The sequence below is a fragment of the Pithys albifrons genome, chromosome 12 (genome assembly GCF_047495875.1).
Source record: "Pithys albifrons albifrons isolate INPA30051 chromosome 12, PitAlb_v1, whole genome shotgun sequence".
NCBI lineage: Eukaryota > Metazoa > Chordata > Aves > Passeriformes > Thamnophilidae > Pithys > Pithys albifrons.
In genome coordinates, this window is record NC_092469.1 from 5842732 (window position 1) to 5866557 (window position 23826).

The 23826-nt window shown below is 38.3% G+C and overlaps 1 protein-coding gene across 1 annotated transcript in view; it reads right to left on the reverse strand.

The window, feature by feature from the left end:
• Positions 1 to 870: 870 nt before the first annotated feature.
• Positions 871 to 23826, reverse strand: part of DPY19L3 (dpy-19 like C-mannosyltransferase 3) — a 35579-nt gene continuing 12623 nt past the window's right edge. Inside the window, exons 7-19 of the mRNA XM_071567605.1 lie at positions 23538 to 23661; positions 22965 to 23099; positions 21195 to 21326; positions 20070 to 20171; positions 19524 to 19597; positions 19126 to 19284; positions 17615 to 17737; positions 17153 to 17264; positions 16574 to 16630; positions 12387 to 12469; positions 5599 to 5731; positions 4758 to 4916; positions 871 to 4144 (exon numbers count right to left, since the gene is read on the reverse strand). Coding sequence (XP_071423706.1) covers positions 3983 to 4144; positions 4758 to 4916; positions 5599 to 5731; positions 12387 to 12469; positions 16574 to 16630; positions 17153 to 17264; positions 17615 to 17737; positions 19126 to 19284; positions 19524 to 19597; positions 20070 to 20171; positions 21195 to 21326; positions 22965 to 23099; positions 23538 to 23661 — 1555 coding nt within the window. The 3' untranslated portion in view covers positions 871 to 3982. The remainder of the gene's footprint in view (positions 4145 to 4757; positions 4917 to 5598; positions 5732 to 12386; positions 12470 to 16573; positions 16631 to 17152; positions 17265 to 17614; positions 17738 to 19125; positions 19285 to 19523; positions 19598 to 20069; positions 20172 to 21194; positions 21327 to 22964; positions 23100 to 23537; positions 23662 to 23826) is intronic.

Sequence of the window (23826 nt, forward strand, 5' to 3'; positions counted from 1 at the left end):
AAGCACACAACATGGAGCCAAGCCATATGAAAGCTGATTGTCCTTAGGCCTACTGACCAGCAGGTTTAGAAGGGAAAACATGGCTGTAAAGGAGCAGGATTAGATGAGCAGAAGAAAGTTGAACATTTTCATTACAGAAATGATAAAACCCATTGCCTTTCCTGAGGCTTTAGACAAGGATGTTCTCTGGAGCCCAGAATGCCTTCTATGCAAGCACATGCAATAGGATGTGTGGATCACATCCCATAAATTTAGTTTTACGGCAGTCCAGTCTGTACCTAATTACCACTGGTGGAAACCCCTCCCTTGGATGAGTCCTGCACATTGGAAGCTGTGACTGCCCTTGAGCACCACAGGTGAGATAAAGCCATGGGCAGTTGCATCTCCAACTCTGCACATCCCACTTCTCCTGCCACAAGACTCCTACAACAGGACATCCCACTTCACATAAAGCCCTTGATAATGCACTTTTTTCACTCCCAAAGAATGCACGTTTCTGTTCATTAAGAATATTAACTTGAGCTACAATATGGAAACAAGGAGATCCCTAATGGCCAAAGCAAATTATACTTATTTAAATGGAGAAACTGCCCCAGCCTTCTGACCTTGCTGGAGCTACCATGCATAGGGATGACTGGTAATAATCATGGGCTACACCTTTAACTTGTACCAGAGAAAGGAAGCCCAGCGAGCTGTTGAAACAGAAAGTTCATTCCAAAATACACAGTAATATACACAATGTAATGAGCTTAAGAAAAGTTAAAACTTCCTGCAGGAAGATATTTTGCTTTCCTCCATATAGACTAAAACAAAGGTGATTCCTTAACCAGGCCTTTCTCAATCCATCCCAACATAAAGACAATAAAAAAGTAATTTTCAAATTACACAGTTTATTTAGTATACAATAGTTATTACATCTCTTTACAACAACATATTATAAAATGTTAGATCTCAGCAGCGGAACACTGAAACAAGAAATGAAAATACACTATGGATCTCAAAGGCTTTTCTTCCCTAAATACATTCCAGCTTCTTGGTAACATTTTATCTCTGCAGTCTAAAAAAGTAATTCATAACACAATCCCACTGATGACGTGCAGCGTGAAAGTCCTTGTGGACACCAAGGAACACACACGTCATGTCCCTGCCATTCCCACTGCAAGTTATCAGTAAGACTTGGTACATGCACTGCCAGGGGGGTTGTTCCTGAGGGTGAATCATCCCTAATACAGTGGGACAGTGATGCCAGGGCAACCACTTGGAAATAAGGTGCATCAGGATGATGTCCTTCAGGGATACCAAGTTATTTTAACAAAAATCGCACATTTTCAATGCAGTGAATGTAAATCACAGTAAGACATGGGAAGTAGATAAAATAATTAAAACACCACAAACCACCCATCTCCCAGAAGGCTCAGGTTTACACCCAACTTGGGGAAGGGGAGGTGCAGCCCCTCTTTCCCCATCCCTGATCCCTCCCAGCTGCCCTGCCCTCCCAGCCAGTCTGAAACAGGGGCAGGGAGGAGCTGCTCCCTCTCCCCCAGGGCTGGGTTGGTGCTGGTGCTGCTCCTCTGAGCTCTGGTAAGTGCTTTTGTTCCTTGGCATTATTGGATTTACAGTTTGAAGGAGGTTGGTATCTGAATGCTGCACTGCTGTTCCTGGAATGGCCCTCAGAGTTAAACCTTCCTGATAATCTTTTTGATAATAGGTCTTTCTGTTTCAAAACCCAAACCAATGTGCACTTGGTAGTTTTTATGAAAAGGTTAAACTTTTCCTTTGCCAACATTAAAGACTGCATTTTTGAACTAAGTGTATTTAAAAATAATTACTGTTAGGACAGTAATTATTACAGTTAGGACTTGGTCTCAGCTGTTATCTACAAGTAAACTGTGAAGACCACAAGGGTACCAGTGGGCATGGGAATCCCTCATCTCCATCAGAGAGAAGTTACTGCACCTTTCCAGAAAGATCCAATCACATTTTAGAACAAGCCAGCACAGCCCAGACATTCTTTACCTTTCCTGTGCTTGTTTTCAATTACTGAAGGCACTCATTGAGGGATTCACTGACCCAGGCTTGCAGCAAGAACAGCCATGCATCATTACAGGCCTAATTAAAGTTTTAATACTGATTAAAATGTTTTATTATTATATTATGTTAAGGTGCAGTGGTCTCCAACCTCATTAAGGGATACAGGCTAGGAATTACTCAGGAGTTTCAGCTGCTCAGTTTAACAGCCCAGCTCCTGTCAGTGTGTGATTTAACACACCCCGACTGCAGCACATTCGCCTCTTGTGTCAGCCAGAAATGCAGAGATGTCGAACATTGTTTAATGAGTATTTACTGAACATAAAATTGTTTGAGCATGTGACAGAACCATCTCCATCTCTGTGGTAATTTACCTTGGTACAACTGAAAAGGGAAAACACTTAAATCACTTGGAATTTGAACCCAGCTCAGTTGTGAAAGCTAATCTCATTACACATCTTGATTAAATTAAATGTGGAGTTTGCTATCCGTAGCACTTTCAGTTTCCCATCATTAGAAATTAATTGCAGTGGTAATTACTATAACTGAGTTATTTGCACAGGCTGCAAACACTCTTACAGGTGTTGAAATGTTAATTCAACCTGGGCCTAGAGGCACTTGCTTATTACAATTGTGGTTTTCATAAGAAACAAATGCTCCTGGTGGATGTCTAATTCAAGCTGGAGAGTACTGTGAGACTTCCAGAAATAATCTCTAATTTCAGTCTAAAACCAAAGAAGTGCTAAAACTCAGTAAAAGCCACGTGGTACCTCCACAGAATTTAGAAATTCAATACAATTCACAAAGTCCTGGCTGCTAAAAAGACAAAGGGTACAAACAAATCACAAAACTCTCTGCATTGGGGCCTAGCTTCACTTCATCTTCCAAGGAATTTTAAAATACTGGTAGTCTCTATTTTAGGATAAAGAGCAAGGACACAACTTTATGCTAAAAATACATAGCTTTGTGTTTGAAATAACATAATGCAAAGCTCTAGTAGCTGAATGTATTTTCAATACTGAAGTCTCCTGCCAATTTAGGGATGAATTTTTCATTTGTAAGGTTGGCAGGGTTCAATTTTGACATCCTACTGGGACTCTTATGGGAAGAAAAAGGATCCCCTGTAGTTTAGAAAGTGGATACAGAAAATAGTGTTGTGAGAATCCCAACTGAGAAGTTTGGGTTTTCCTTTGTTCTGAGCACTTTGAGGATACAAACATGCAACATGTATCAAGCATGCTCCAGCCTTTAGTCTCACTAGAAATACATAACACTCCATCATTTAACACTTAATGTTATAAAACAGCGTGTCCCTGATCACTAAAAATGCAAGACAAGAACTAAAGTTTTATTCTTTAAACTGGTTTGCTGAATCTGCATTCACTGATTCTGCAATCACACTCTTAAGCTTGGAAACTCATATCTGCACACATTCCCAAGAATTCAAAAAAGAGGCACTGAAAGAGCAAAAGAGGAATCAGACTGTAAGACAAAACTTCATTTTGTGACTGTTTTCAGGATTCACTAAGATCATGCATACTCACAACAGGAGTAGCATGGGCTGCTTTCACTGAATTTCTATTATTTTATAGTAAAAATCTGAACTGCTGAGCAGATTCACAGGCTGGCAATGGGCAGTGCTCCCACACACTGCTGCCTTGGTCTTCTTCCAATTAGCTAAAACTGGAAAATAATTACATCCTAAGTATTCTGAGGGTCAGAATTCATAACTGACATGGTCCCTGCTAGCATTTATTCATGAATCTATGGAAATTTTGGCAATATCAGGGAAGTTATCAAAACCAATCTGCCTTAAAAAAAAAAGACAGTAATTAAACAAGAAATCATCCATGTAAAACGTTTTAAAAATGTAACCTGTTTGTAAACTTCATCTGCAATTCCTAATGTAAGTCCTAGCAGTAAAATACTGAACTTGAAGCTGTGGTTGGAAACATTATTTATGCTTGGCAAGTTTGTAAACATGGAATGTTTTGTTCTGAAACACTCTCGTGAAGTGCATGGTGTAAGCAGGAAGGTTTTTTTTGATTTCCTCACAGAAGCGAGGATACAATGAAGGTTTCAAATCAGGTTCATTCTCTCCCAGACCATCCATGATCTGCAATGAAATGGAACAGTGTGAAATATTTTTAGCCAATTCAATTACAGGCAATAACAAGAAGTTAAAAACAACCTCAACAATACATTCAGAGGGTCAGGCTGGCCAGGTGTGTTAACAGTACAAAACAAATGGGAGGAAGAAAATAGCTTTAAACCAGTTAAGATTTGCAGTATTGTCTCTGTATGGATAAAGGTGGTTTGTCAGAGGTCCACATGTGCTTTGGCTTGTGCTGTCTGCTCTGGTTTTACCTCAGCCCTAGAAATGCTTGAGAGCTCCCCTGACACAGAGCAGTGACACGACCACCCACTGCTCCTGAGGGAACTGAAGCTGTGGAGGGAGTTTCACTCTCAAAGGGAACACTGTTTGTGTTCCATAAACCTGAAGCTCATCAGCAAGTGATTACTTATTCTGCCCAGGCTGAATTCCCCCTTTTTATTCTCAAATACAAATAAAAGCAAGCAGTGTTTAATGTGGCCATTTTGGAATGTCTAAAGGCACCATTAGATTTTCCTTCCCACAGTGCAAACACCCTGAGCCACCTCAAATTGCAACTGTATTTCAAAAAGAAGTCAAGCAAAATGAACATGTTTCTAAATCTTCTAACACTTACATGGCCATTGGCCACATCCAGCAAGTCCCGCAGCCTGCAGCCCCTGCTGTGCCTCCTCTCATAACAAATGCTGTCCTCCAGGATCACGTAGTCTGTGCCAAAGGATCGCAGGATTCTGTACACGTCCTCAGGAGATCGCTTGGCATAGATCTGATAAATCTAGGGACAAGAAATCTAAGCACTAAGACACATGACACTGCCACTATTTTTGTTTGCTCTTTCATGACTCTATCTTGAACCAGAGAAAGAACCGAGACTGACAAATCATGTGATTTGCATTCAATATTATAAAAACAATATATAAATGTTTTATTCAGTAGCCACTTGGAGTTTGTGTTATGGCTACTCTGATGCACAACAGAACTGCTGCTGACCACACAGCAAGGGATGGTGCTGTCAGACTTTGAGAATGTCTAATTTACAGGAAAGGGAAGATGAAAACAGTCTCCATAGCTTTGTGGGGCATTTCTGAGGCATTTCTATGTAAAATGTTATGTGCTGGTCTGGGAACTGAGGGGAGGATTGGGCAACTCAGGAAATGCTCCATTAACAGGTCAGCTGGGCACCAGCATCTACTGATGCCAAGAGCCCCCAAACAGCCCCCTCAGGACTAGCTGAGTACCCAGCACAGCAGTTCAGACACAGCCAAGGTGAGTCAGCAGATGCTCAAAGAATGAGTTTCACAGCAGGTAAATCCTGGGCCTGTGTCTGACAGCGAATTACTCCAGTGAATAAAGCACCTGATGCCATTTGCAACGTGCCATTAGAGAGGACATTTGTTTTCTGGAGTGGAGCCACTGACATGGACAAGAATTAGCTTAAACAATCAGAACGCTCTTACCTGCTTTGTTCTCTCCCTCAGATGCTTGTCCTCATAATGGGGATGGTTAGTCAAGGTCCGCCCAGTGCACAGTTTGACTCCTGCTAAGAGCTGCATGCTCCCAGCAAACACTGCAGTGTTGGGAGTGTTTGACCTAAACAAACGTTGAGAAGTCTGAGGAAGTCTCTGTAGGGGCATTTTTGTACTACTTGTGACAGATCAGAAGGAAAAAAAAGACTGCAAAAATATTTTTCTGCCTCTGCTCTATTCAAGGAGTGAACTGTTCAAGCAACTGTGTTTTCTTCAGATATAGCAGATAAAGTGGATAAATCATGATAATACCCTAACTGCAAATAAAAAATACACTAAGCATGATGAGGAAATTTAAGAAAAACATGATCCTGAAAATTTCAAATTTTTTCCACATTTCATGGGTTTACAAAGCCTCTGAATATTATAAATTTTTATATTCTAATTATTTTAGTATTTCAGGAAACTTACTGGGACTTAGATTTGTGTCTGATACATGGGTATTTTATATAACATGGATTATTTAACCTGATTGGTAAAATTTCCTGTTCCTCTCCTGGCACTCACTGTTCACTTGGAATGCAAACCGTGTTATGATGATGTTTGGGGCAGAAGATGCCAGATAGAAATGCTGCCACTTTGGTACTGAGATCTCTGAAATTCCAAGCCAATGTCCAGAATTGTTATCTAAAGCACAGCCTTGGTATCTCAGGACTGTTTCAATACCCATAATGAAAACATGATTTTTGCTCATTTTCCCCCCAACAAGTTTACAATCTAAAATGTATGTAAACACACAAGAGAAGGGCACAGCAGGAAGAAAAGTAAAATTTCCAGGCAATAGACACCCCTATAATCAGGCTAATTAAAACTGGCCATAGTTTGCTCCAGTGTTTTCTAGTGCTTAGCAGGCACATTGAAAGGTCTATGAAGACTAAACCAGCATAAAGCAGTACACATTAAACGGAATAAAACGAAGTTAGAGTGTAAATAGATGCCCAACACCCCCATCCAAGCATCTACGGCACCCACAGTACTCCAATAACTGTGACACTTCAGGCTGCACTTCAGGGAGCCTTTGGAAACTGCAGCTGTACAGTCAGTCGTCCTTAAGCTCCACGATTGGCTTGAGAATGTTGAGAGACAAGTATTAAATTTTATTATTGCCTTTCAGGAGATTATGCTTAGCAAATGAATTAATAATTACAAACCCTTCCTAGGAATTCTTGCCCTGGTACATTAATCTCATCTAGGAAGACCAGGGATAGTATTTTTAATAGGCCAGTTTAACTTTACTGATAGACTAGTTCTTCAGCACTATATAAAACCAGTTTCATTTTAAAGTTTGAAAATATTTAATCTCTTAAAAAAATATGTTTTACTTAAAATATTCAAAGCTACAAGTGTCATGAAGTAAATGTTCCATTAAAAAAATTAATCTCTGTTAGAATTTAGTACTATGCAAATATAATGGTCCTGACAGCCTGTCAGCCAGGACTCATCCCTGAATCTGCAGGAGACCACAAGTCTTTAGGCTAAGCTGCAAAGGACATGGGCAAAGCCCAGAGGGACTGGGTACAGCTTAGACACCTGAAAAAAATGATTCTCAAAGCACCTTCAACATATTTCTGAGTTTATGCCTCAGCCAGGCAACTTCTTGTGTGAGAAGTTGGTTCCTGTGTTTGTTCAAGGTTAGTTCAAATTTTAAAGTGCTCTGCAGTACTTCTCTCTTGGCTTGGCCTTACCAAGGCAACTCTGCACATCTGATTGCAAGTTTGCATTATAGTGGTCTCTCTAGCACATTCACACTTTTTAAACCCACTCACACAGTGTCCCAAACAAGTACCAAAGGGAAAACCACAACAAAACAAGCAAACAAAAAACTGAAGTGCCAAACCAGCCTGCAGCCTCTTTTCTTTAAAAAGAAGGCTAAAGGAAATGGTGATAGTGCCCTTTATCCGTAACGTAAAAATGCTTGTAAAAATGTAGAATCATAGAATATCCTGAGCAGGAAGGGACTCACAAGGGTCGTCCAGTCCAATATCTGGCCCTGCACAGACACGCCAACAATCCCACCCTGTCCCTCAGGGCATTGTCCAAACACTCCGGGAGCTCTGGCAGCCTTGGGGCTGTGCCCACTGCCCTGGGGAGCCTGGTCAGTGCCCACCACCCTCTGGGGGAAGAGCCTTTCCCTGAGATCCATCCCAACCCTTCTGCCACAGCTCTAGCCCTTCCCTGAGTCCTGTCCCTGGTCACAGAGCAGAGATCAGTGCCTGTCCCTGCAGACACCTCAGAAGATGGATCATGTAGAAGATGGAGGGCTCCATTCCTCCCCTTTCCAAAAGCATTCACTCCTGCCCAGAAGGGGGGAAATACAGCTGAATGCATTCTTTATTTACCAGACAATAAGAGTTTTGCCAGCATTTCCTCCTCTCCATATACCTTACCAGTAATCTAGTGACCCTCCTTTGTTTTTCTAATAACTGACTTACGTGCTTTGGTCCTGGATGGAGTTTAAAATCCGGTAGTCCAGAAGGCAGAGGTTTCCCTGAGACTCAGATTTACACTTGGAAGTCCTAGAGAACTGTAATCCTTCAGACACATCACTGTCCATATTTTACTGGGCCAGCTCAGACCAACAGGTGCTACTCCCAGAGCTATTGGGGGCCCTCATTTCCCAGGAACACAGGCCTGGCACTGGATTTTACTGGGAGCCGAGAGGTGACACCAGGAGGTGACAGAGAGGTCCATGCAGTGTCTGCCCTCCCCAGTTCCACCCAAAGAGCTCCCCCGGTGGTCACTGCTGAGTGGTTTCTCTAGAAGAGGTGCTGGAGAGACCCTAAGGAATATTTCCCGGGGACAGGATGACTTCCACACTCCATGGAAGCTCCTCCCCTGTGCCTGTCTGAGCCAGGCACAGACTGCAGTGCTCTGCACCCAGGGCACCTCTGGTGCTGCCAAGCACCGAATGACACTTCTCTATTACACAAAAATGAAGCAATTTTTACAACTGTCTGAGCAAATGATGTATAAAATGAAAGGATAATTTGTTTTTACAGCTCTCTGCCAAGCTCCATACCACAATGCCCAACCTGCAAACAATTTATTCTCTAGGAAATGTCACTAAATAATGACAAGGACTTACAGGTCAAACTGATTTACATTATATAATTTAAATGCCATTCCAAGCAGACCTGATGGCATTTTGAACAAATAATCTTATTTATTTTTGAAGTCCTAAGCTTTCAACAAGTTAATTACAGCTGGACTAATGGGTAAACTAAGCACTATATTATATCATAGGAAGCTTTTCTTTACCTACACTTAAGAATTTAAAGAATTACATAAATACTAAAGAATAACTCATGAAAAACACTCAAGTTTTACAGGAAATACTTGCACAGACTCTGAAAGTGGTAGTAATTTTTTCTCTTAAACTGCTAAGAAATTATTGTGAGCTGGTTTTGAGGAACCATTAATGAAGAATGGCCAACATTGCAATTACAGGTTGCATCATCAGAAATAAAATGGTATTTCTATTAAAAGTCTTCCAGAGTTGAACTCGGTAGTTGGCTCCCAAAACCATAAAATCTGACTGGCTCAGATTATTCCTTTACTAGTTCCTGAGCCTGATATGAACCTACAAAGTAAAACAATATGAGACAAGGAGGTTCTGAGGAGGGGTTCTCAGATACGCCATGATAGTTTTTTCTTTTTCTTTAAAAGAAAATCTTTTTATTTGCCGAATGCATTATTAAAATATCTCAGGTCTAGCTGCAGATGATAGGCAGTAAAGCATATTCAGTCATACTGTCATGGTTCTTTTTTTTCCCCTCTGGTTTGGAAAGACTGAAAATTGCAAAAATGGAAAACGAAAGCCACAAAGAAAGAGCAACAAGATGCACTTTTGTCAGTCCCAGCCTCAATTTTATGCATGCAGAATTTCCTCACATAAAGGAATGCACCTACACAGTCAGTGTTAATCTAGTTCCCCAGCACTGTCAAGTTCATGTATGAACTTTACTGACAAAATGGTCAATGACAAAGGATAAGCCCAAAAATTTAAGAACAACAATTTAAAAAAAAAAAAGGTGTAACATTGCCTTTAAAGTCTGGAGTATGTGTTGACTTCAGTGCGATTACCCTTGAAAATCAGGCATATAAGTAATATAGATGAGTTAAAATTTATAACTGGCTTGAAATTAAAATATAGCCATTAATATAAATTATTAAAAAGTATTAAATGAAAGAGCCACCATGGAAACAGGTATTTCATTTGCATAACCTTAGGAGCCTTTTAGAAATCTGTGGGGTTTCCACTAATATACAAATTTGCCTGCTTGTCCCCCACCCCTGGTTCAAGCGCACTTGACATCCAACTGTGCTCTGCCAAATCTCAGTCTCTGGTAACTTTTTCACTGTTTTGGCTCCTGCCTGAGATTTCTAACGAGTTTTTCTGTGATTTTTGCAACTGCTTATGAAATATGCCACAGTTCTAGACAGATTTCCCCTTTAAAGGCAGAAGACATTGCTTCTTTAACACTTACCAGAAATAAACAGAGTAGGGAAGTTCACGCTACTGATTTGCTCATTCTACTGATATTCTTCCCCATCTCACAAATGAGCATGTTGTTCCTGTTGTCTTAGGGAGAAAGACCAAAACTAAGAATTTTCATGTACCTCCCAGCTGGGATCAGAGCTGTGAACTCTCCCTGGGACATTGGCAGGACTTTCTTGACATTTCTTTTAAAAAAGTTATGAAAATGAGGTGTTGGGTAGGAAAAAGCAGAGACTGGGATATGAAAGTTCATTATGTAAGAAATTGTGCTCTACAATTTTACAGAAATAAACCAGTAGATCTTCTGAAAAAGCTCTGGCAATTTTAGTGAGGGGAAGAGTAAGAAATACATCTGCAGACACTTCACAGTGGACAGACTAATAGTTGGTCATTATTCAGATTGTGTACTTGGACAAGATAATATGCATTTAGAGCTGAGCAGAGAGAAGGGTTTTCTTGTTGTGGGGACACTGCAAGACAGATGAGTTACTCCTAATTCACTGCTATACATGACAAATTAGAGATTTTCTTACTGAGTTTTAATAATGAATGATTAGCTCCTGACACCAACCCTGACAGCTCATTAACTACAGCACAACTATTGAGTGTTAGTGTAGTAACATATTTCTTTTTACACATCAAAACTTAAGAAAATTTGTCCCACTTTGAGAAAATTACCATAAATTTTGTTGACTGGTATTTAAAGCGTAGATAATTAATTCTTCTTTACAGAAATAACATTTCTAAACAAAATACATTCTAAGTAAAAAAAAATTCCCCCTGTGACTGTCATGACTTAAAATGGAGAGAGGACAAGCACCAGTTTAGCATTCTCAGCACTAAGAACACATGAAAAATTACTCTCCTCAGAGCCAGTCAAATCCAGTTCATGGCTGGGAATAACTCCCCATGCATATTTTATGTATAAATCTATATATACCTCTATATATTGTACACAGGAGACCTGAACTATCAGACATTTACCATCTTTTAATAAAACAGTAGTGCTAAATGGAACTGGCCTGTGAACATTTGTCACAAAAACACGTCAATAAGGCTGCAAAGATTCTAACTGATGGAAAAAAAACATGGCCTGCTTTCAAAATAAGTCAGTGAAGGCTTGTAATATATTTTACTTCTAAATCACTCCTTCTAGTTTATGAATTAAAGAAATACAACAATATGGAGTGTAAATATGTTGCTGTGGCTGGAATGGGCTGGGGGACTGGTTTCACTGAAGTTTATTGCATGTGAAGAAAACACTCCAAACAGTTCTATGTTAAATGTTCTATATTCAGATTTACTTTCAGAATATTTTCCTCAGAATATAAAACTGATTTTCTATTTTAAAAATCTTTGCCAGAGTTCCAAATAAATACAAGTCCCAGGCATGTCCCTGTTAAAAACTTAACCTGAAAGTTTTTAGTGGCTGCTGTATGTTAAGAGAGAACATACCCCTTGAATTCAGAGCCCTCCAGAGAACATCCTACCTGGCCTTTTATCTCAGCTCTTCTAAATGCAGTATCACAAACTGTTTCCACCTAAAAAATACCTTCCTATGCTCTGTGAAAACGCAGAATTGATGAGGTGGGGTTGGAATGATTAACTCAAATTCCTGAAAGAGATTTTGCACCTATGCTTAGCTGTGACAAGTTCAAGTTCAATTATAAATATTTTGTTTAGCGTTCAGAGCACATGTTGGGATTAAATCTAACAAGTATGAACAGTTTAGATTGTTTCAAAGTTCAAGAAACAGACTGCCAAGTACAAATTTTCCAGCCCTACCACTGGACATCCAAGCTTTTTACCATTACAAAGTTGAGAAGAACATCAGGTTGGGGGGGGGATAAAATTACTTCACTGCAAAGGACTATTAATGGAAAGAGGGAGCTAAGATATGAGGAAAGAAGCTGGACACGTCCAAATTTACCTCTTTTGGCTGGGAAAACTATGTGTACTTATGGGACAAATGGAGTCAGCTGGTTCCCTGAGGGACATGAACAGCAGTGATGCTGAACCAGAGTGGTGTGGGGGGCTCTGCATGGAGCTGCTCTCCACAGCTGCTGATACCCAACCTCTTGATAACCCATTTATCCCAACTATCTCCACGGGTCATCATAGTTCACTGATAAGCTGTGACAAATAAGGAGAACACTATAACTAAGAACATTAGATTGACACAAATAGCATTTAACTTAAATAGAGAAAAAAATCCTCTTACTTAATCCAGTTCATCAGCTCCACAGTGTCTGGGTCATAGAATTCTCTCAGCTCTGATAGTTCATCCATTATTCCTGGCCAGAACTGTAATGGAAACAAAATAGAACAAGACAAAATGAACAAAACAAGTTCTGGATGCTGAAATGTATTATTCCCTCTTAGCTGGAACTGATCTTGTCCAGCTCATGGATAAGCTGCAAGACGCAAGTGAAACACTTCAGTTCCCTGGGCTGTAGGATAGGTACTGATGTTTTATTTCTTGACACACCAAGCTTTAAGAAAAGGAACAAAATCAAGACGGATCATGTAACAGTTCAATATGTAACAACCAAGCCATTAAATAACGTCAATGATTACAAGAGAAGGAAAGGCTGCAGGAATTAAGATAAAGTTTGGAAAGGCAGCTTAAAACTAAATAAAATAGAGGTAGGTAACTTGTATCAGAAGTTAAGATCATTAGATGTGATGCCATTAATGATATCTGAATTCAAAGAGAATCACTGAAGGCAAAAAGAAAAGTGTGACTGAAAAGCAACAACCAAAATACCATCAGGGTAAAACATTTCCAAGTCTACCACAGACAAAAACAAATCGGGAGGAGAAAAAAAAGGATTGAAACTCATTCTGTAGAGCTTAACCCTCCTCCCAAAAAAGTGAAGGGAACACAGGTTTATTTAAGTGTTTGTGGTTTAAGCTACTGAATATTGAAGGGCAGAGGGGAAAACTAAGGACGACAATGGCAATGCTGGTGACAGATTGCTGTGCTACAGAGAATGTTACAGTGAAACCCATTCCAAACCTGCTTTCTCATGATAGAAAAGATTGTTGGCTTGAAAATTGAAATGCTACAGGAAAAAAATGTAAGAAAATCCACCTGATAATCTAAGAGCTATGAATCATCCAATTTATATAATGCTAATTCAAGAGTTCAGAAGGAATTTGAATGTGGTGCTGCTGAGCTCCTTTGCAAAAAACGTGCATTCTTTCACTAGAATTGTAATTATGTAGGAGGATGAGGAGGAGATGTAATTGGGCCAGTTTAAATACTTATTAGTTTAACTGTTTACTTGACATATTTACATTTGTTCAAGTGCTACTGGCTGGTGGATTGAAAACAACCAACAGAGAGTTATGGCAGCATCACAACCCTGCAGCTTTGGGAAGTGTGGAACGACTATCACAGACACATTTCTGCTTTACAGGAGCTCTCTCAAGAGATTGGTAAATAAATTAAGTTGTTGTGAAATGAGACTGGAGAGTCTCATAATGGATCAAAATTTCCTCTCTTCGTTACTAAACTAGCCTGGATAGATAAACATTGTGAGCACTTGGATCCCTCAGGGTGGAGGCAGAAGGAAATGGCCCTGGGACACTCCTCTCTGCAGGGTGCTGGGGCTGTTCCCTACCATTCACTCACGTATGGAGGTTTCTCAAGTCACACTGTCACACCACTGCAATTTTTGAGGGAGTAAAAGCAGTTTTCACTGGAAGAGAACTTTGGTAGTGAGGTTTCTGAGATAGAAAAAGTTTCAGGTAATGCTACATTTGATGACCATGGGAGTTCAGTACTTCTCAAATACAAAGACATTTATTTTGAATTGAAGAAATTTATTAACTCTTTGGCCTCTGAGTGTAAGTGAAAAGCAAGTACTGCTACATTCTTTATAGCTCCTGTTGGCCTAAGAATGAAAATTAACAATCTCCTTAGAGAAAAAGAATTTGATATTAAGAATAAACACAACATTTCCTTTGTCATTTCTTCTACAGACTGTCAAGTTTACAGACTTTAGGTTTGAGGGATAAGTACACACAGTACACCCAGGGAGCTGTTCAGTATAGCCAAGGACTCCTCAGATCATGGGTAGATGTTGCACCATGTGCTGCAATAAATTTATGTGTTTGGAGCTAAAGGACTTGGCCATGATGAAGATAAAAATGCAGTTAAGAGAAATTACATGAATGGATAGTTTACTAGGAATGAGAACAAGATTATTTGTCAAACCCAGGAATTAGAATGCTGCAAACTCAGGAGCTCACTTAAAGTACCAACAATTTATTTAGGAATGACTGACATACAAACACAAATTGCTGAGTATTACTGTGAAGTTAAACACAAGACAGATAAAGCTGATATCTACTTATAAAGTGCATGAATAAATACTTGGTACTGCATTAGATGTGTTGCATTACCCACAGCACAGCTAAAGGAAATACACATGGAAATACTTCAGCATTTTCACTAAAAGATGTTTGCAACTGTGTTAATGAAGAACATGTGAAAACAGAAACACAGGTGTCTGACAGGTCTCAAAACATGCTGTACCTGAAATGTAAAAGATAGCTGGCACTGCAGCTGCATTTATACCTTGATAAATTACTGTTCAAGTGATGTATTTGGGACTATGGTAACCACACCCCTCAAAAGAGGCTTTCATTAGCTTAATTGGGATTAGGTTAATAATCCAATAGAACTCCTATTTTGAGGAACAGCATTAAAGGATAGTTATTCTGAGAAATGTAACCAGAAATTTCTCAGGTAGTGAAAAACACAATTGCCCTACTGATTCCAGAAAACTAGTCATGATGACCAGTTAACTCTGTGGTGTACATTGAAACTGCTCCTGCCATCTGAGCAGTCACAGCGTGGGGACAGAATTTGTCTGGAAAGGAGAAAGGTAAGTAAGTCCCTGTTCCAAAAATCTCCCTCCACTGTTAAGGTTTTAGAGAGTGAATATATCCACACATTCTCACAGAAGCAACAGACCCTTTCTGGATTTTTCTGCAAGTATTTTTTATTCTGACCATTTTCAGGGAACCTGGGACAAGTTTTATCCATTGGGCTTCTCACAAACTCTTTCAGCTTTGCAGAGAAGACACAAAAAAAATCCACTTCTCTTGTAGCTGAACTGTGAGAACTGACTTAATACAAAAAGCCATTTTGAGGTGATGAATTTCTCATTCCCACTGAGAACTTTGGAAAACAGTATTTTTCATGTCCATGAAAATTATTTCTTTAGAAGAAATACAAAAATTATGTTTTTCAGGCAGACTGAGCACAACTAATGACTGACCTAAAGCCTATGAAATAATTGATTTCTGTTGACTTCAGAATTGGCTCTGACAGGATTTAGGAACTTCACATCTGCCCATGAAGAGTGGGAGAAAAATGATTTGTAGTTCTGTGACACGTTAGACTATCAGGATGTCATGCTTTGGGTAACCCCCCTGTCCAAAGAAATGGCATTATTTCTGTGATATTCAGAGGTGATGAAAATGGTAAATGATTCCTTAACCACCATGTCAAGGAAAAAAAAAGAGTCCTAAAGAAGTCTCTAGGAGAATAAGACAATTTAAGTGGAAAACCAGTATTTATGAACTTTCTGTTTCAGTTTTAAAGGGGGAAACACTCTAATGGAGTGAGGTCTGTTAGGAGCTTTCTTAACTGTTAAGCTTTACTAACTTTCTAACTTTAATAATGAAATTAACCTTGAGTTTCTCTGAAGGGAATTATTTAATAGAAATATTCTCATCTCAGACTGGCTATTGAAGAACAACTCCATCAAAGTAGCATCTGATTTTTTTGTCTTTGTGAACACAGATTAAAAGAATGTTTTCCCATTAAAACAATGCTCTAAATCTCACTGCTCTGACAGACTGATAATATTGTACATGTTATTAATTTAAATATCTTTCATGTATTTATATTTAAACATTTGACAATATTGTGTTTCTTGGAGAGAAAGGTACTTGACCATTTAACAATTCTGTACTGTAGAACATAAAGAGATGAGGCACAGCAGTACAGAATATTATTATCATTTTTGCTCCTGCAATGAATCATTACACAATTTAACAATCTGCACATTATCCACAACTTAATTAAAACCCAAACAGACAACTCCCATTTCCATAAAATTATGCATTTAGTAACACCTGCTGACTTACACATACAATCAGACAAGCATTTGTATCTATGAAAAATTACTCTTAATCACATAAGCCCAACTGATCCTTTACATATAATTCCATACACATAAGTGCACTTGCACTTCAGGTTGTCTATTACCATTTTGAAAATTCATTTACAGATCTTGTTTGTAGTAACTAATAAAACAACATCATTTTATAAGAAAAGGAAATTTCATGCAACTTACAAAATGTCAAAGCATTGAGAAAAAGAATTCTTACCTTATATGAAATGTACACTAATGTAATTATTGGTACAAAATATTTAATCACCTGTGCCTAAGAGAAATTGAAAAAAAAAAAAATTGGTTATTCTGATGATACACTTATTTGAATAGACTTAATTTTTAATGTATTGATATATGAAATATTTAACACTTAGTAGAATTTAAAGTTTGAATTTTAAGATCATATTCTGATTTTGTTTTCAAGTAAAACCCTAATTACAGGCCCTCCCATATGATGGATTTATATCTATATATTTAACTTTATATTCTAAAAAGTGGAAAACACTGTCATTCAATATACTTGACTGCAAAGGTCTTCTCAGACTGCTGAGGATTCCTTAATATGGTGACTTTTTTAGGAAAATTGTGGTTATTTTTCATACCCACATCTATATTGCCATCTAGTGTATTCAAATGGAATTGTTTAATGCAAAAACCAGTAGCAAATAGATTTTACTTACTAAATTTATACAAATGTACATCAGTTTCATAGAACTACAAACAACATTCAACTGTGAGCCTTGACTTGGTTTAGACATGGACCAAACCCCACTGGATGAAACGCTCTAAGTACCCTCTGGGATGTGTAGAGATGGACACACTTCAGCACAGGTTTCCAAACTTCTGCACTGCACAGGCCAAAGGATGCAAATACACACATGTGGGATGTCCAGAGGTACTTCATTCTGGAAAAACACAAGTTTTTCATGGTCATCTGGAGCTCTGTTGAGCTGCTTGGTGAGAGCAGTAATGTCTAGAGAAATTCTGAACACCATTTTCTTGGACTTTCAGGACTCTACAATGAGTGTAAGACTGACTTTGCACTTTGCTATGTGCTCTTGAGAACATACTTGTTCCCAAACTTCCAAACATTCTTTTTGGCAGAATTTTGGGAAATGTTTGAGTCTAGAAGTGTAAACACATCAGGGAAAGAAGGTTCACAATCCCATCAGTTTATGGTCAAGATATTTTATACTCTCATAAAAATACACTTAATCATCTAAACAAGCCCTAAGTAGAATTTAAAAAAATGTACCTCATTGTGCTTAATGCCAGACATCCAAAAAGAACTGTGTGAACTAAGCTGTAAGCAGCATCAGGCTTCAGTGTCACTGTGCTCTCATCCATCTTTTCCATTAACTGGCCTTGATTTGAACCACTAATTAAAGAAATAAACAGTGTTATATTAAGTTTCTGTAATGTATTTCATACAGTTATCTGCACGTTAAAAAGCACTGAATCCTTTTGATGCTACAAAGCAACAGTACTGTTGTATCTATGATATAATTACACCTGATACCACCAACCTGATGTAGCAGCAAGCATTTCTTTTCAGGTCTAGATTTCTGGAAATGCAATGGGTTTAAAGGAGCTGGATTAGAGGGAGATAAAATTGTTTACAGAAAGGCAAGCTTGGTTTCTTGCTTGAAGCAGCTACTCCCAAGGGCTTCACATGGCTTTGATGAGAGTGAAGAATTTAACTGTGATTTGTGGGGTTGTGCTGGTTTATCTGGATGCTACTAAAGCCACATATTGGAAACAGAGTCAGAGCAAATGAGTTCTGAAAGGACTGGTTATTCCATGAGGTGGCTACTCCTATGAATGTATGTGGAGGGCCCATCAGAAAAAAAAAAAGCAGGTGTTTAAATGTGTGGAGTTTCCTGCTGTTTTTCCAGGTAGGGGTAAGTGAGATAACTGGACAGTGTTAAAAATTTTGGTGGATCTTTGGGATTACATTTGGGATAACATTTAGGATTACACAAAGTAAGAGCTGCAGAGTATTTGTTTCTAAAACTGATTGATGCAGAAAGTTTTTTAAGAGGCTGGTTGAACAGTACCAAAATTATTTACAGATGACTCACTTCACAATGGTCATAAAATAGTTTAAGAATGTCTTAGATACTTTCTCCCGTCTCCTCCCTCTCCCTTTTATCCCATCTTCCCTCCAATCCACGACAAGTGGCTTAATCAAGTTTTATATCGTCCCTTCCATCTTTAGCCCAGGTTGTACCTATAAAACTGAGAGTTCTATAATTAACCATTTACTTAATTTTTTTAATAGTAATTCTAATTTTCTTCTCATCTTCTCTAAAAACCTCAGAATCCTACAGATCAGCTGTGGGAACTGCCAGCAGTGACACACACCTGCAGTCCACTGTTCCTGCTTCTTCACACACAGATCACAGCGTTTGGCACTCGGCTTGGAGTCTTCTCGGCTCCTTTCTGGGCAGTTTGAGAACACCAGGAAGATCTTTGGGAGTGCTTTGCACTCTTATCCTGCTTCCCCCCAAACCCAACCCTACACAGACTGCAAACTTCAACAGCAAACAAAAGAGCTTGAAGGAATCTAGGAAAGAACGTTTCACATTGTTGGCTTTAATAGGAAGTTACTTTTTCTGCCTGATCTCTCTGTTATACATCCTATTGTTCCCTCAGCACCTGCAGAAAGTGATACAAGCTGCTGCTGGAATTCAACTGTCAAATCCTCAGCCATTTGAGGAAGAGAAAATTGATAAAAATGTGGATTATCCTGAAGTTGTATTTTACCTGAGGTTCCGGAAGGCAACAATTACAGCTGCCACTGCCATAAGGAAGAGAACAAACACGTAGATGTAGAAAAGTAACGTATCAGAGAGTCTTGAAAAAGTATTTAATGGTAATAAACCAAAAGCTTCTTCACAAAGATACAGGTTAGCATCAAAATCCCTAAAGAAAAGAGAATAATCCTTGTCATCAGGTATTTCATAGCTTGGAGTCAAAAAGGATCACAGTTTCCTTTTATCACAAGAAATTATAAAGCCACTGTTGTCCAGATTAATGTAAGGGAAAATATGACATGAATATGAGGTAAAACTCCATGATTTATCACACAGATTTTAAATGAGAACAACCTGAAGGCTTCAATTAATGAAGTAAAAAAAAGGCAAACTGCAGCTAAATCATACCTTGTTGCCCCAAATCCAAATTTTGCTTTCAGGAATTTGAATATATGTTCATCTGACTCAAGATTAAGAATTTTCTATAAAGTAGGGAAAAAGAAAGGAAATAATATTTTAAGTATCAAACATGCCACAGAGTAAACAGGTTTTTTTAATCATTTAAATGAAACTGCAAAGCACCACAGGCTTAGTGAGATGGGTGCTTTGCAATCGAATGAGAATTCAGTTTTAACTGAGTTCAATGAAAAGGAAATTCAATGAAAAACTTGGCAAATACTCAGCAGTATCAGAATGCAGCATAAATCTACACTTGTTATAAAATTACAGGTGAACTTCAAGTCAACACCAATTATTTGGGGTTAATTTATGAGGTGCTCAAATCCATATATCAGAAAGATTAGCAAAACCACCTTTAATTTCTAAAATGCAGTCTCTGAAATGCAGTGAAATCTCACTGCAATTTTTATTTAATGGTATTACTGTAGCTGCTTAACAAATTGCTTTTAACATAATACATTTTGTAACTTTCCACAGTAAAAATTATTTGCTTACCTTGATGCATTTATTTATTAGGAGAGTCAAGCACAAGACCAACAGAACATGCAGGACAAGTTTCCCAAGCCTACTGAGCAAGCCACCCCTTTTTAGGTTTTTCTACAAAGAAGAAAATATTAGTATTTCAGTACTTTTATTGTATTATTTGGAACAAAAGCATCACAGGCTTTTAGAAACAGCTGGTCTGTTAGGCCTGATCAGGATCAGATTTATATTGGCTTCATGTAAGCAAAACTGTATACACAATCAAGTATAAAGGTATCTTTCTTCTACAAAACTGAAGGGACAACATCATAAAAGTTCCCTAGGCTCTGAATGTGGCAGTTTTGGAAGGAGCCAAACAGCCTTCGAGGGTGGCCCTATTATATTTACACAATTTATTTCCTTAATTTCAATAGTATCATGTGCCTTTTGAAATACCTCCTCATTAGACCTGCCACCTAAACAAGGCAAAGGGGTCTTTGGCTCTGATAGGACTTTGAGCAGTTTTCCAGTTAAAAGCTCCAGATCCAGATGAGCTGTTTGCAGGAAACTGGGAATAGGCACAGACATTGTCTAACTACAAAAAATACAGTCCTGATTTTCGGTGGTCAGAATGAGAGACAAGAGCAATGGCCCTGTAAGTTCATACATTCTGGTCAGAGACTGTTGTCAATGTCAGTATCAGAAAAAAAGAGAATTGTAAATCCATTAAAACCCCCAAGTATTTGAAAGAAAAGAGACTTCAGTAAGCTGAATCCAATGTGTACCCAGTTGTCCCAGAATATTTGTTGGAAGCAGCTCCTTAAATTCCATCCAAGTCCTGCTGAAACAGGTATAAAGTCCATTTAAGGAATTTTTTTGCAGGATCCAAACTGCTGCTTGCACAACCATGAATGTTAATGGCAGTCACAGAATTATGGTGTCTGATGTGCTTGGTTATGCTGCAGTTACTGTAATTGAAGTCATTATTTGATCAGGCAATGTTTTTGCTGCCTTACACTATCTAATTCCTCTAATTAGTATTAGTAATTGAAATTTATAATGCATTTATATTACTCATTTACCTACATACATATCTATCTGTACACAGGCATCTACCACACTCTTCATTTAGTAGAACAGAAATATTTCAGTACCTACCTGGATTGTTCTTGCTATCAAGACAGAAGCATTAAAACTTATAAGTAATGATCCAAGAATCATGGAGTTAAAGAACTGCAGAACACAGACGAGCAGTAATCCAGAAATCTGAATGATGTAGAGCCACGTAACCTGTAACAACAATGAGATTTTTATGTCTACAAAACTTTAGTCATAGCTGCTTTTCTATGAATATGTTTTGTAATTTATTTCAATGTATTATTTTTGCAAAAAACACATCATGCTGCACTAAATCTTTGCATTTAAAGCCATTACTATATCCTGTTTATATTGAGGTCCTGAACTAGTCAGGTTACTATTTTATGCCCATGTTATAACTAATCAAGCTTGATCCTATAGTCAAGCAGATACATTAAATAATTGCAGTTATTTATTATTATGAATTATTTAATAGACTTTGGAAGATGTTTTGTATTTTGTTAGTCAAAGAAGTGTTTTTGTAGTCTCTCTAATGCCTCTGTGACTAAAGAGTTCTGGCTCAGTGCAGCCCAGTAATCAAACACCCCCTGACTTCTCTAACTTTTTAACAATAGTTCAGCACAATCCTTTCTGAGCTATGCTAAACTATTACCAACGTTCAGCAGAATGCAAACACCAACCCCAGCTGACTGGCTGATACAGGGGTATCAAAACATACATTTTACCTGGCACAAAGATCAGTCTTGCATTACAGCAGTGCTGTAAATCAGTATCAAAGAGCCCAACAAACAACAACAGTTTTAAGTAGCACTTTTTTGAAAATGAATATGGAGTAAAAATGGTGGGGAAAGTCTGTTTTGGCACCAAGATACAGCTGGTAATTTGCCACCTTCTAAGGTAGCTGATAGTCACAGTAACTTAACTTCAGCTTACATCTGCAGATATAATGAAGAGTTTAAAAAATTACATAAACCACATTTATCTTGATATGTAGCCACCATCTAATTTTCAGTCTAATTAATACAATCAGTAAAGTTCAAGTCTGCTTCAAATTTAAGATGAGTTAACATGAATTACTCTTCATCATACTGTAACTTTTCTTAAAGTTACAACCTTTTTGAACCAGTGTAAGGTTTTATGAGGACTAAAATGATCTCAGCAGAATTTCACAGCGACATTAATGTCAATGTTTTCATCCTCTGCAGTTCATCTCTCATATTGACTGTAAATGATCCCTGACCCTCTTAGTAGCACGTGTTTTACTTTTTGGCTTATCCAGTTCAGCAGCACAGCAGTGACACGGTTGTTACTTTGTGGTGAATGTCAGTGTAGGCAAGAGAAATGCTTCTCCTCGACAAGCTGGTGCTCCTGCATCCTCGTCTTGTGGTGCAGTGCACACACCTGACTTCCAAACAAGGATGCACAATACTTGAAGCAAAATTCATATTCTGTTATGCTTCAGCTTAGAAAAGATTTCTTGTGGTACTTTTTTTTTCCTGGCAACTTCAAGAGGCAACACTTAAGCTCTGGTTTTAGATCAACTGATATGATGGTGTTTAACAGTGTCAAAGAGTGTCTAAACAGAAGGAGACCAAAATTAAATAGAAGCAAATTACACAAAGTGAGAGAAACTATCAGCTGAAAGAAAACATCAGAAAGAGTGTTGTTTTGTCTATTCATTTTTCCACTTGCAGTATAAAAGCACAATGCACAGTGTATAATCTGTATCACTCTGGGTATCCAGGCCACTGGTTCGTAAAATACCTCCAAAACTGTTAGTTCTATGACAGTAAAAACCCAAAAACTGGTTATTTCCAAATATAAAGTTACCTTTGCTGTGGGAAGCATGTCCAAGCAGTCCAGTATAAATAATGCCAATGCTTGTATCAGCATCATAAACTGGTTAAATTGCCAAGTCAGGCTAAAGAGAAACGTTGCTACAAATACAGCCACAAGTGTCAGTCTCTGGAAGGGGGGAATGAAGTTTTATTTAACTTTACAGTTTCCTTCATTAAAACACAAAACAAACAAACCCTTCAACAAAACCAACTCACCTTAATTTGGTTTTATTTTAAATCTACTTTTAAACATTAATATGAGTTTTCTAACTGCAGTAACTGTCTGGAGGATAACAGACATTTATTAGAGTTCTGAATTCTTGATTTATGCCTGTATTTTACCACTGAAGAAAACAGTGAGATCTCCGTCAGCTTCAGCCCCCAGAATAACGTGCAATATGTGTTCTACTGTTCCAGAAATAGCAGTTACTTGATCAAATTGAGGAGTAATGACTCAACAACTGTTTGTCAAAGAAACTATATCACCCATTTGCTTTTATTCTTGCAGATCAGGACCATTTTCTGTGACTAATTTTACTGTGTCATACTTGTCAGAAATACTCACTTCTTGAACAGGCTGTAAATGAGTTCTGAGTAGGTATGTGATGGCTGCTATCTGAACAGCAAAGAATGGCAGTGCCCAGTTCTCTCTTAAAGGGATGGTGAATTCTACCCTTGTGGTATCTACTCTGTACAAAACAAAGAGTTTCAGAAATTTAAAATAAAGAAAACACCAGCTCAGTGACAGAGAGGTTGCAATGACAGGCATCTTTGTGCTATTTTAGCTACTTATTCACAAAAAATGGAGGCTCCACACTCCAGCTCCTTCAACATGCCTGGCCCTGAAAAGAATC